Below are 14890 nucleotides of genomic sequence, written 5' to 3'. Positions count from 1 at the left end.
AACCATAGTTATCAAGGCGTTGCCCAGGCTCCTTGGTCGCCTAGGCGAGCGCCTTGCCGCCTTGAAGGATTCGCCTTTCTTTTGGACCCTCTAAAACACCATGGTCGCCTTTCCACCTTTATAACTATGAAAGAAACACAACCATTTCCTAAGCGCATGACAACTTCCCACGTGATTTTTTTATGATGTGCACCCCACATGTCATAAGAGAGTTATTTCTTCAGTTTTTAAAACTTCTCTAACTATAGCTCCCATATCAGATGATAGATAGCAAAAGAAAATATCTAGGATCTTGTGTGTGAAAGTACCCCATATGTAATACATGCATGCATGTGGAAGAGATCACAAGAAGGTTTACCGGATACAGGGGAAACTGTACCTAACTTAAAAAGGAAGAAGAAGAAGAATTAGAAGAAAATAAGTGGTAGACGAGCCAATCCACCACAACAACATTGATTACTTGAAACTAAAAGGCAAGAGAAGAAAAGGCAAGGCTTCTCTCAATACCTACTGCTAGATGATAGGAAGCAGCAGGGGGAGAAAACCACTAGAAAGTAGTAAGCCCATAATTAGTATTGAAAAGGTTATTATTAAGTTTTAATAACGACTGGGACACCAAGAGACGGTGAGGAGGGGGGTAGATCTCTCTAAACCAATTCTCTCTCTGTTCACAACCACCCGCAAAACCCCCTTGACTTGCAAAGCTACATAAACCAATTACTGAAAAAACCCTAACACTTGAACTACTCAAATATCACTCCCCTCATAATGCCCTACATTACCCAGCCCTAGCTTGGAATGCAATGCCGCCTCTTTCTTAAGCTACAAGTGATGCATTTATAGAAGGTCTTCACAGCAAGAGTTGCAAGGTCTCCAACATACTATCCCTTTTATCACTTTTCCTCTTTTCTTCTACCCATTCAAACTTTCAGTTAAAGAACCATTACATCTTCTTTCATTGGAGGACTGAACATAAAAGCCAAATATAAAGGACCAGGAGGAGCAACCAGGGTACACTTTCAAGCAGGAGCTTCTTTCATTGGAGGACCGAACACAAAGCCAAATAAAAAGAACGAGGAGCAACCAGGGTACACTTTCAAGCAGGAGTTTCTAGATGAGGCAACATACGCCACCAGAAAGATAGAATGCATAACAACTAATAAGAGAATGAATTACACTTGGACAAAACATTGTAATATCTTTTTTAAACACCAATGGTAGTCCTGAAAAAGTACGAAGCATATGGGCCCCACATATTCAAAGTAGGTGAGAGAAAATGATAAAAAAATTCATGTGAAAGGAAAACTGCACTCTAGTGCTGTGAGGAAGTTTTTCCCTATGAAAAATTACTAAATAGAAAAGAACAAAACCTTCATGACTTGCGGCAGTGAGAAGATGTCAGACATAGAACCTCTCTCCATAAATCCCTTTAGCAGTGGATAGGGGCCATTAACAAAACCATGAAATATTATCAAGAAACTACAATATAGATGTGGCAATCCCACATCTTGTCTTGGGAGCACCTCCCCCCATATGAACTATGAAGGGTTTCATTAGGGAGCAGAGTACAAATGTACAATTTGCAGCATCAGTAGTAAGAGGAAAGTCACCTCTAGACAGGACTTACAAGCTCTGCATTGGGATTCAATCCCTGAGTGGGGCCTATGGATACACTATTGGCAAAATTAGGAAAATTAGGCAAGAAGCCAACATAACATACAAAAGGAAAAGCCCAGCATAGATGGTTCAAATTTGGATTGCTTTTCGTATAATCCAGAGGATGGATGGTCGTGGTACTACTAAGATGAAAGGGAAGGAAGAAATTGACATTATGAAGCCATGGGAGCAAAAAAGGCTAAATTTATGGGAGTGTTAAGTGACAACTACTTAGGTGACCATCCAATATGGTAGCTGAGATCAACTATCTGCCATGTGGCACCTCCAATGTGCCCAATTTTTGTTTAAACCTGTTGCCCACGAACGTTTCTTCAACATTTTCTGCTTCAAATTCAAGCTCTCTAAGTTCTTTCCTGTCATTAACAGTCTCCTCAATGGTTTCTTCAACCACCTTGTCAACTGAAGTGCCGAGTTCCACATCGTCCTCTACCTCAATTTTGCTTGCTTCAAATTCTTCAATGTAAGCCTCAAAAGTTGAAATCGAGGACTGACTTTTCCTTGCCGACTGAAGTTTCTGGAACATCTTCAACATTAACCTCAACTTCACGTTCTGGTTCTTTGATTGGAGGTTTCTTCTCTTGTTGGTCTTCCATCTTCAAAACTACAATGACTACCACAGTAGCATCTGTCGGAAGTGGAGGGCGGTGACAGCCAAATGTGGCTTCAAACTTTTGCTCAAAAGAGGCCATTCGGTCCATTAGTTGCTTCACGCTCTCTTCAAGTGTAAGTGGCTTAGGGGAATAATCTTGTCGAAGGTAGAGCTTTCGTTGCATAAGGTAAACTTCATCTCTTCCCAAGTCCTAGGTTCACGTCCCCTAGCTATGAGTCTCTCTTCAGAGAGTTTCCATCATTTTCTAGCATAACCAGTTAATCATGAGTAAACAACCTAAGTAATGTAATTCTAGATGGGTATGAGACCAACTAGAACCAATAACATAACCAAGATCTGCTATGGATTAGGGAAATCAGCTAGGTCAAAATATGTGAAATTGTGAAATTAGGGTTAGGGTTTGATGGTAGGGTTAGGGTAAATTGATGTAGGGAAGTCTTCCAGTGAAGGTCCTGAGATGTTTTGTTGAGGCTAGGTGTGTAAACTTGAATGAACAATGGTTTAGGTCTAGGGTTTATGGGTTTTGGGAAAGTGGAAGAAGAGGGAATCAAGGGTTTAGGAGTGGAGTATAAGGCAGGGGCTTGGATTGAGTTTCCCTAAGGGTGTGAAGGGTATTCGGTCCAAGTTTGGATGGATTCTAATGGGTGGTTTGATCTGGACAGAATTTAGGGTATGGGGAATGGTATTCAGAGATGGTGGAAGGCTAGGGTTTGGTTTAGACGATTAGAAAAAGAAGGGTTTGGAGATTGGGATGTGTACTTACTTGTTGATTGAATGATCCTTTTACTTTTCAGCAGGGTCCAGCAGCGGATTATAAGTCTTCACAATATCGGCTAGGGCAGAACTGAAACTAGTTTAGTGCTTGAATGCAAATCGATGGAGAGAGGCAGTGAAGGCTATCTCACCCTCACAGCCTATCACAGGAATGTGTTGTTTGCAAGGTACTGAAACTCGGGTCTCGGTACCAACTCGGCTCTTGGAAAAACCGAGACGAATCGAGATCTCGCCGAGTTGGTGCATTTTTTTTTTCCAACTCGAAGCCTCAACTTTGGGTCAACCCGAGATCTGGACCTGAGATCTCGCCGAGATATGTCGAGTTTTGTCCAGAACTAGAACTACTAATTATGACTTCTAACTGGGATCAAACTTGCAATAGAAATCCTAATTAGAATTACAACTCAATAAAAGACTAATTAAATCACCAAATAAAAATCTAATTTAAACCCTAACTACAGCCCACGATTAATGCTGGTGTAGGGAATCCTACACCTACCCGATGGCTACTCCACTGCTGGTGTAGGGAAGAATCCCTACACCTGCTGCTGGTTTTAGACAGCCAATTTACATCACTAAGTTCCGTTCCTCTGTCGGCTTGTACCAGTCAAAATATTCTTATAGAGAATCCAACCAATCAAGGAAGAAGAATAGATCCCTCTGCCCAGCAAAGGAAGAACTTCTGATTTCATCTTCCATGTATTAACATCAACCCCAAAAGTGATAGGCTCTGACACCAAATAATGTAAGACTAGAATACTAGTCCCTAATAAACCCACAAACCAAACTAGAAACAAAGGCAGAATTAGAAGATTTAGTAATCAAACCAAACCAGCCATGGGAATGTAACAAAACTTGGATCGATTGAAGCTTGTATGGAGAAGCACTGCTGAAAATTTCACTTGATTCTGATGGTTGAATAGGAAGATTATGGCAGCAACACCAAAATAGCAACTAAAATTCTGCAGGCCAAACCAGCCACCAGTTGGGGTTCAAGTTTGGATCGAGTGTAAGGCCTATTGAGGGAAGGCTTTGCTGTAAGTTTGGTGTAATTTTGATGGACAGAAGTGAAGTTATGAAAGGGGAATGATAGAAGGTTAAGGCTTGGAAGCAATCCAGCTAATAGAACAGGCTTGAATGGAGATCGAATGGATGGGTGATAGTGTGAAGTGATGCTCCAAAACTCCGGAGGTTTTGATGAAGGGCAATGGAGATACTCAGCCTTGAAGTTGTAGAAGGAACCAAGTCTCAAGAACAGGAGCAGCCTCACTTGAATGGATGCAGCAGTAGCAGAAACAGCCTTGATGTTGGATGGAGAGTGGTAGCAGCCTCTTGAGTGTTCTTCACAGTGGTTGCAGCAATCTCAAAGATCACAGTACACACGGGGATCAATTGGTATAGAAGAGAAGAAAAGGGCTAATGGGATTCGGCTCTCACAGCCAGGCTCCTAACAGCCCTTCATGTCACAGCCATTGTACAAGAGAATCTTTTGCTTCAAAGCAATTTTTTCATTCAACTATTCAAATTATTCGGCGAAGGCTTCTAAAAGCCTTACAAATATATAGAGAGAGAGCAATAATTGCCTTCTCAAGTTACAAGGAAAATAGAAACTAAGCTTGGAAATATATAGAGAGAGCAATACTTGCTCCTTGTGGACCCCACCTCTTGAGTACAAGTGTTCCTGCCGATTCTTTTCCTTGGTGGTCCACACCTCTCAATATGGCTCCATTGATTATAGCAAGTAGCCTTTAAATACTTAGGCCCAAAGAAACAATTATACCCCTCACTTAAAGACTTGAATCACTAATAAATAACAGACTATTCTGCCCCCCTAATAATATTCTCACCAAACCAAAATAAGGGGCTGTGACACTGTTCACGTGAACAGTGTTTTCGCCTCTTCTTCATGTTTTGATCAACATCAGTACCACCAATCCCAAAACCAATAAAATTGTTATATAGACAGTCATAAACCCATTGTTTTTCTACTCCACTCAGACTTATCCCAACTAAATGGGGTCAGCTACATGGATCCTTACCCTCCAATCAGCTTTATTCAAAGCCATACTTGTTACTAGAAAGGGAGAGAAATAAGGAAGATGTGCTGCAACTGCTGCTGTCAATCTGGAAAATGGGGACTCAAACAACTAAATCTGCTACTTCTACAGGTACTTTGAAGGCTTCAACCTGTCAAGTCTGATTAAATAATTCTCTTTCTAGTCTAGGTATGAATCTCCCATCATAATCAAAGAATCCGTCTGCTGGAAATAACTCATCAATCTAGCAAGATCTGATTCAGATCTGACCTAGCCTAGCCCCTTGTTCTTGGATCTGATCAATTAACAGCTTCTGAATTCTCTCCTATATCAGCAGACCCTCAAGTTTTCAGTAGAAAATGAAATCTTGTTTCCCCCTCCCCCCACACATAAGCAATGAAACCCTTGACTTAGCAAAGCAGCCAATGGGAGAGACATGCCTCAAGGGCCAAAAACTATGGAGGGAAAAGACATTTTTAAGGATCATGGCTTTCATAAGGGAGGTTGGGGTGGAGAAGTCTGGACCCGGTGGTGGGTCACTGCTTGAGCAAGGTTGCAGGTGAGTAGTGTTAATTCAGAGGAGCACCACCACATGGCAAAAAGTTGAAGTGTTTCTACTTTATTTTCAGGGCTGTTGGAGGTCTCTCTCCCTCTTGATTGTATATGCCTATGTTCATTTGAGTTTTCAACTTTCTTTCATTGCTAACCAGAAAAGGGGGAAGAAAAGAAAATAAATAATATATATATATATATATATTACAAACAAACAATTTTTTGAAAATAAATAAACTTCTCAGAATACCTAACACCAGAAGTTGATCGAATTCATATCCACGCTTCAAATTTGACTTCATTAAAGCAGCATGCCCTACACAGTATGCCAACCAAATCAGGAAGAAGCAAGTCAGCAACAGTAAAAATCCAAAGCTAAGCAAAATGGAAAGAATATGTACCTTGATGATCTGCTAAATGCTCCATAGATATACTCCCCTTCAAGTAAACTTTTGCCTTCACATATACAATAACAGCTTGTGGAGTCAAACGCTCAACAATGCAAGAAACTAAGTTACCAACTTTGGCAATATCATCTACAGCAGCCCTGCCATTAAGAATGTACATTTAGTTCCACACAACGAACCCCCCCCCCCCCAAAAAAAAAAATAAATAAAAGGACAGGTGTAATAGGATGATGACACAATAAGCATAATGAGCATTGATCAAAGTCAATACTAGTGAAAAGGTATAATAATATCAAAGAATCAAGTGCCTAGCGCATTTGGTAGCTAGTGGTGCCTAAAGGCCCATTGCTACCGGGAGGTCTTGAGTTCAAGTCTCCTGGTTCACATCCTACATCCCTCCCTACCTATCCAAAAATATATATATATCAAAGAATCAAGAAAGGGTAAATTTGGGGTTTTTTATTTTTTATTTTTTATATGAAGTAAAAGGGGTTAAAACTTAAAAAGTCATGGTACCAACAAATAAATTCCAACATGCACAACAGGTGGAGGGAGCAAGGTGGCTACAAAATGCACAAGAATGATGTATCACCCGGATCAGAAGCTTCGGACATTCCACGCTTACCATCACACACCCCACTCCCCAGGACACCAGTAAGAAATCACTCTGAAACTGAAGCAGTTTAGTAACATCAGATAGTAATTGGTTTAGAATCTTTCAAACAAAGCTTTCCAACAAATCCAAGATTTCTTAAATCTGGTTTATATTGAAGGACTTATGTTCCGGTCAAATCTAATTTGGTATGAGTGAATGTTGTCAAAATCGGTCTAAATGAAAATAATTTTTTAGATATCAAAACAAATGAATATTTTACCGCACTTTTGGTTTTTAGCAATGTTCTACCATATAAAGATTTATGAAATTTTTATATTTGAGAAAAACCCTAGGCATTAGAAAGTTGAAAATTTCACCTGCCGCCAAAAATCCAATTTTTGTTCTTGAACAGGGGGGTTGACTTTTTATCCTTTTGGAATTTGATTTTTTAACTATTTTATTGGATTCAAATAGGGAGTATTTTCTTTTTATGAATAATATCTTAAGTAAATGAAATTATTTACTTCAATGATATTTGGCGTCAATAAGTGTTTGTCCTGGTTTCCAGCCAATGTCCAAGAACAATATACACTATCAAACTTGGGTCAAAAACCATAAGTACCATTTTGAGTGTCTTTTTGTGTGAAAATAGTTCATGCATTGTGTTTAGAATGTCAAAAATAGGTGGTATACAAGAAATCAGATAATTAAAAAAAAAGCATTTCTTGGCCTCGAAACCACCAACTCGAGTTGGCTAGAAAAAAATCATAGGTTTCAACCAGTTTTGACCATATCTCAATTTCTGGCTGGTCTAAACCCGAGTTTTAGAACCTTGTTCTATAATAAGCTCTTTCTAAGTCAATAAAGACCATATGTAGAATCTTCTTACATTTTCTACATCTTTCCAATAGTCTCCTAAGAAAAAAAATAGCTTTTGTGGTTGATCTTCGTAACATCAAACCAAATTGATTATCTGAAATGTTAATTTCGTGTCTTAGGCAGGTTTCAATTAATCTGTCGCATAATTTTATAATTCCTCGGTAGTTAATACAGCTTTGAATATCGCCTTTATGTTTATAAACCGGAACCACAATGATTCTCCTTCATTCATCTGGAATTTTTCTTGTGCTCATAATCTTATTAAACAACTTAGTTAGCCAAGATATTCCACAGATTAAGCTCTCCCATACCTATTTTCAATTTCTTTAAATCTTCCTTTACTTCGGATACCCTAATTTTTTTGTATATATCCAAGGCTTGTGGTTTTTTGATGGTTATCACAACCTTCTAAATACTATTACTTGTATTGCTAAATAGACTAAATCCCAGTCCAAGATAATATTACTAGCCCTAAAATACTAAAATGACCAGATTTAGGAGTGTTGAAGTCTCGAGTATTAGGGGCAGAATTGTCCACTGCCTTTATTACTTGTTTTATTCTCTTTTTATTCTCTGTTTTGTATTAGTGTTTAAGTACAGGGTTAGTTACTTTTTATGTTTTTTTTAGTTTTTAATATATTTAGGGGAGGCATCCATGATAGAGATTAATATCTCTTTACCACAGGCTGCCTCCTCCCTTGGGATCACAGCTCCCTTTCTCCTCTTCTCTCTTTTCTCTTGTCTTCTCTTCTTCTCTTCTCTTTTCTTGAAGTCTGGTTACAGGGTTCTGATTCTCTAACATGGTATCAGAGCTATTGTAATCAGACAAGTTTTTTTTTCTTTCCTCTCTGCTGGTCTTCTCCTTGGTTTCCTCTCCAGTGGTGTGCAGCCACCTACTGCTGCCTCTATCATGAACTGAGCACTTCTCATATTATTCATGAAGTGCTATTTACCTATCTATTACAGTACCAATGTCTGGTGATTGAAGAATTTTTTTTCTATCAAAACCCTGAGATGGATTTTCATGAAACCCATCAGAGTGAAATCGAATTTTGGTTTTTGGCTGGTTGATGACTGCTGTGTCAGGCTACATGGATCAACTTCTTGGTCTTTTTTTTGCTGCCTCCTACACTTGCTGAAGATTGAGGAGCTTCTCTTTCAAGTTCATCGATTTTTGGTGATTCTCTCAAAACCCTGACCAATCGATATCAGAGGTAGGTGCTATTTTTTTTTGGGTTTTGTGTTTGGGTGACTGGTTGATCTCTCTGCTGGAATTTTTTAGTTTTTTATTTTTTGGATTCATTACTTGCTATTGTGGCTGCCTCTACTGGTTTTGGTGGCTCTTCATCTATTCGGGTTTCTTCTCCATCCTATCTGGTATCGGTTTTTACTGCTGCTGTTAAGTGGGTTTTTCAGAGATCTCATTTGGACTTTTCTCTTACCATGGCTGAGGTCAGATGATGCAGCACCAAGTGCCCACACCCGAAGGAAGAAGAAGAAGAAGCAGCCCAGAAATTAGGGCTTAGTTTGGGAACCATAGTTTGGGTTTGCATTTTAGTATGTTCAATACTTAGTTTTTATTTCAGCTTATTAGTCAACTTAAATTGAACCGGTTCAAACCATGGTTCAATTTAAGTGACTTAACTAAGTCTTTTATTTTAAGTTGTTAGGGACAATTAGGTCTTTTTACTTTAAGTTTTTAAGTTGTTTTATTAAGTCCCCACCCCTCCACGATTTAGTGAGGGAGTGTTTTGCTTAGACTAGGATTTGGCCATCGGCCTTTTACTATAAAAGTAAATTTCGTGGGAGGCTGCCCCACAGTTGAATAATTTAAAAAAACAGAATTGTGCTGCCGCCATTGTTGCTGCTGCTGCTCCTTGTGAGGTTGCATCCTTGTGGTCCTATCAAGGTGGAAAGGGTAGGTGGATTTCCTACGACTGACGGCCAGGAGGATCCCTAAGATTGAAGGTGGTTCTATCCTTCTCCATTGTTCAAGTTTCAGCTGCTATTATCTTCCCCCCCCTGCAATTCCAAGTAAGTTTGAAGCCCCCATCCCCATTCCTCTTCTTCTAAATCCGCTAAACAGCCAACCCTAACTTCCCCCTCCCCCCCTTCTCAAATTAGAGGTAGGTGGATTTCCTACGACTGACTGCCAGGAGGATCCCTAAGATTGAAGGTGGTTCTATCCTTCTCCATTGTTCAAGTTTCAGCTGCTATTATCTTCCCCCCCCTGCAATTCCAAGTAAGTTTGAAGCCCCCATCCCCATTCCTCTTCTTCTAAATCCGCTAAACAGCCAACCCTAACTTCCCCCCCCCCCCCTTCTCAAATTAGAACCTAAAGCCCTAAACCCTGCACAGACCATTCCAGCCATCACCTTCCTCTCAGATTTGGATCGATTATCCCCCTCCCCAATTGGGAAACTCAATCTGAGTTTGGTCTCCAAACTCCCATCCAAACCCTAGAAAATCCTCCATTAATTCCCCAAAAACCCTAAATTCCAGAACCATTACTTCCAGCCATCCATTACTCATCAAACCTTGGCCGAATCCTCTCCTCTACCCTTAGAAAACTCGACCTAAAGCCCTTCCCTAAATTCCAAGTCTAAACACTAATTTCACCTAATTTTCTAATTTTCCAAACCCGAAACCCTAACTCTAATTTTCTGAAATTTGAAATTTTATTCAAACCTTTACTGTTAACTTCTCCTAGACCTGCCTAGCATTACCATATAAATTTACCCCCATTCCCCTAACCCTAACCCTAGAAATCGATCTAAATTCCTAATTCTGCCCATTCGAACCAGCAGCCCCTTTTAGATCCTGTTGCTTGGCCTCTATTAGGATCCTTCTCCTATCTAGAGCTACATTATCAGATCTACCACGGATTCAGTTAATGTTCAGATTACTTCAATTAAGATGAAGTGCAGTTCTAATTATTTACTTTAGACTCAAGCTGTCCGAGTTTATATTATTCCCAAAGATAAGCTCTGTTACATTACTGCTGATCCTCCTGCTTCTGATTCTAAGGATTACAATGAGTGGGTCAAGGATAATGCTATTCTGCAGATTTGGTTATGGAATAGTATGGAGCCAGATGTGGCTGCCAACGTCATGTTTCACACCACAGCCAAGGGTGTGTGGGAAGATCTCAAGGAGATGTACTCTCAAGAGAAGAATATGACCCGTACAAATGACCTGTATGAGAAGATGTTCTCATTTCGACAATCGGACGTGTCTCTATTGGAATACTACAGTATCTTTAAGGGTATGATCGAAGAGCTGAATGTATTTCAGCCTATTACTACTGATGTTGAGAAACTCAGAGTCTCAAAGGAATGAGTTCTATGTATCTCTCTTCCTTGCTGGTCTGAATCCTACTTTGAAGGTTGTAAAGGGCCACTTGTTAGCTAGAGAGACTGTTCCCACTCTTAATGACATTTTCTCCAGGCTGCAGCGCATGGGTCCTCCTGCAAAGGGTCCTCCTGCAAAATCCGAATCCTTATCTAAGGATAATTCTGCATTTAATGCTGGTCGTGGTCGTTCTTATGTTGGAGGCCATGGTTCAGGAGGGCATAGTAATGCTGGGCAGCAAGGTGATCGTCCTCCAAGACAGTGATCCTATTTTTGACAAGCCCAATCATACCATTGAGACTTGTTGGGCCAAGCATGGCAAACCCGAATGGGCTAAACAGCTGGCCAATCATGCCTACTCTGAAGATGGTTCTGATACAGTACCTCTCAGTGACTCTATGTCTAGTCCACCTACTAGTGATGGTTCTACCTCCAACCTTCGTGATGAGGTTCAGCAATTGATGCACCGTTTACAGATTCTTGAGACATCCACCTCCACATCCACTGGGGCATCTTCTTCCTCTGCTACTTTAGCCCATGCAGGTACACCGGCTTTCCTCACTACTACTTCTACACCTTGGATCATTGATTCAGGTGCCTCTACTCATATGACCGGTAAGTCTTCTTGTTTTAGTTCCCTTTCCCCTAATTCCTACACTTATCCTGTTATTCTTATTTATGGTACCCCTATACCGGTCACTGGTCATGGTACGATTTCCATTAACTCTTCTCTCAATCTCTCCACTGTGTTGCATGTTCCTAAGTTTCCTGTTAGCCTCTTATCCGTTAGCCAGCTAACTAAGTCTCTCAATCGTTCAGTAATCTTTTTTCCTTCATATTGTGTTTTTCAGGATCTTCACACGAGGAAGACAATTGGTGGAGGGCATGAAAAAGATGGACTGTACTACCTCTCTAGTGTTGCCCCTACTGCTTCCACTGCTACTACAACCGTTGATGGGGTGTCTGCCTTTCAGTGGCATTGTCGGTTAGGTCATTGTCGTTATCTAGGTTAAAACTTTTGTTTCCGTAGTTTAGGTCTTTGGTTAAATTAGAGTGTGAGGGTTGTGAGTTGGGAAAGCACCATCGTGCTTCATTTCCCTCTCACACCATTTCATGTAGTCCTAGTTTATTTTCCTTAGTTCATTCTGATGTTTGGCGTCCTTGTCAGGTCAGTAATAGACATGGTTTTCGTTACTTTGTCACTTTTATGGACGATTATTCTCATCTTACATGGTTGCATCTTTTGAAGGATCGTTCAGTGTCTTTATCTGTATTCAAAAATGTTATCAATGAAATAAAGACTCAATTTGGCTTACTTGTTCAAATTTTTTGTTTTGACAATGCTTTAGAGTATGTTCAAACTGAAATTTTTTATTTTTGTACCTCTAATGGCATGATTCACCAGACTAGTTGTTCCAATACTCCACAACAAAATGGAGTAGCAGAACGTAAAAATCGCCATTTACTAGAGGTGGCTCGTGCCATTATGATTCATATGCATGTTCCAAAGTTGTTTTGGTGTGATGCTATTTTAACTGCTTGCTATTTGATTAACCGTATGTCATCCTCTCTTCTTTCTGACAAGTCCCCATTCTCTATTTTATTTCCTACCTTGCCAATTTTTAGTTTGCCTCCCCGGGTTTTTGGGTGTGTGTGCTTTGTTCACAACTTACACTCCCATGGTGATAAGTTTTCGCCTAAGTCCACTAAGTATGTTTTTCTAGGGTATTGTTTTTCTAGGGTATTCTCGTACTCAGAAAGGTTATTGTTGCTATGACCCTACTAACCATAAACAGTTTGTTAGTGCTAATGAGACTTTCTCTGAAACCACATCCTACTTTTCTAGTTCGTCCTCCTTGTCTGAGGACCCGTGGACTGAGTCTGACCCTCCTCCTCCACCATCCATGGATCCCCTCTCTGACAGGCAGCAGCCCCCCTTCTCAGGTTTATACCAGGCAGCAAAGGAAGACACTACGGCAACCTATTCTGGAAGTCACTGCTCCACCTCCTTCACCTCCTATTCCGACGGCTCCCTCTGGTGCAGATCCTAGTCCTCCCGTGCTTGCTGATTTGCCTATTGCTCTTCGTAAAGGTACACGATCATGTACTCAAAAATCCCTGGTCGTGTAACCCATTGATCGGTTTGTTTCCTTATCTCATCTTCCATCGTCTATTAATGTTGTTGCTCGGTCTTTTTCTACTAATCTTGTCCCCAGAACTCATATTGAAGCTCTTACTCTCCCTGGATGGAAAGTTGTCATGGATGTTGAGATGGATGCCCTTTTGGCTCGTAACACCTGGAGGTTGGTGGATTTACCCCAGGTAAGGACCTGGTAAATTGTCGTTGTGTTTATACTGTTAAGTACCAATCTGATGGGTCGGTTGAAAGGGTAAAAGCCCGTCTGGTTGCTAAAGGATACAACCAGACTTAAGGCGTCGATTACTTCGAGACGTTATCCAATGTTGCTCGTTTGGATTCTGTGTGTGTTCTTATTCTTTGGCAACTAACTATGATTGGCCTTTATTTTAGCTTGATATTAAGAATGCTTTTCTCTATGGTGACTTACTCGAGGAGGTTTATATGGAGCAACCTCCAAGGTATGTTGCTCAGGGGGAGAATAGTTATCATGTATGCAGGTTGCAGAAAGCTATTTACGGACTTAAACAGTCTCCTCGAGCTTGGTTCGAGAAGTTTAGTGCTACTTTGACTGCATGTGAATTCTCAAAGTGCTATTCTGATCATTCGGTCTTTGTTCGCCCGCGAGCTAACAAGCTGGTTGTCCTGGTGGTATATGTAGATTATATCATTGTAACAGGCGATGACGAGGTCGGCCTTGCAGAAATCAAGGCTTATTTACAACAAAATTTTCAGACACTGGTATGTTGGCTTCAAAGCCAATGGATGTTCCTATGGATCCTCATCAAAAATTTGGTATTAATGATGGTGAACTTCTCAAGGACGTGCACTCTTATAGGAGCTTGATTGAGAATTTGATTTAATTGACCGTCACAAGACCGGACATATCCTTTGTTGTTGGGGTACTCAATCAATTTATGCAGTCTCCTCAGAAGGCACATTGGGATGTTGTTGTTCGTGTTCTACATTACTTGAAAGGTGCTCCGGGTAAAGGACTTGTTTATCGTCCTAATAGGCATATGGAGTTGGCGGCGTACTCTGATGTTGATTGGGTTAGTTCGGCTAGTGATCGTCGTTCTACTACAAGGAATTGTACATTTTGTAGGAGGTAACCTGGTTACATGGCGTAGTAAGAAACAAACTACCATTGTCAGGCCTAGTGCAAGAGCAGAGTATAGAGCAATGGTGCATACTACTACTGAATTAATATGTGGGTTCGCTCCTTACTTCTTGAGATGGGTCTTCCTGTGCCAACACCGATGAAGATGTACTGGGACAACCAAGCAGCCACATATATTGCTAGTAATCCCATCTTCCATGAGAGGACTAAATAAATTGAAGTGGATTGTCACTTTGTTCGAGATGTTGTCTTGAAGAAACTGGTCGAAACTCCTTTTGTATCTTCGTCAAATCAACTGGCGGACATGTTTACCAAGTCTTTGTTTGCACCTACTTTTCGTGTGTCTTTGTAACAAGCTGAGCATGGGTGATATACATAGTTGTCATGGCGTCGCCATGGCGCCGCCATGGCGTCCTGGCGTTGGGAGAGGGGGCATATCGAGCTACGCCATGGTGGATGTCAATATATCGTTCGATATGGCTTCCATGGCGACGCCATGGCGTCGCCATGGACGCCATACCACGATATGTTGGCATATCGGTCGATATTTGTACATATAAAAGTTAGATTAAAATTTTTTTTTAAAACCATTTAATAGCTTAGATGCTTTGCTCCAAATCACATACACTAAAGAAAGACTATTGCTATCAAGCTTCAAGAAACAGGTTAGCCTATCATTTGATTTTTACTATTGCTTTCAATTATTTGATAGGTTAATCTATATTTTCAATTTTTCATACTTTCATATACAC

At 40.4% G+C, this 14890-nt stretch overlaps 1 protein-coding gene across 1 annotated transcript in view; it reads right to left on the bottom strand.

Annotated features, from left to right (window-relative positions):
• Positions 1–14890, bottom strand: part of LOC122641994 (rRNA biogenesis protein RRP5) — a 93615-nt gene that overhangs the window by 52347 nt on the left and 26378 nt on the right. The window contains exons 17-18 of the mRNA XM_043835365.1: positions 6051–6196; positions 5900–5965 (exon numbers count right to left, since the gene is read on the bottom strand). Coding sequence (XP_043691300.1) covers positions 5900–5965; positions 6051–6196 — 212 coding nt within the window. The remainder of the gene's footprint in view (positions 1–5899; positions 5966–6050; positions 6197–14890) is intronic.

The sequence above is a fragment of the Telopea speciosissima genome, chromosome 10 (assembly GCF_018873765.1).
Source record: "Telopea speciosissima isolate NSW1024214 ecotype Mountain lineage chromosome 10, Tspe_v1, whole genome shotgun sequence".
Lineage (NCBI taxonomy): Eukaryota > Viridiplantae > Streptophyta > Magnoliopsida > Proteales > Proteaceae > Telopea > Telopea speciosissima.
This window is presented reverse-complemented; position numbering and strand designations above follow the sequence as displayed.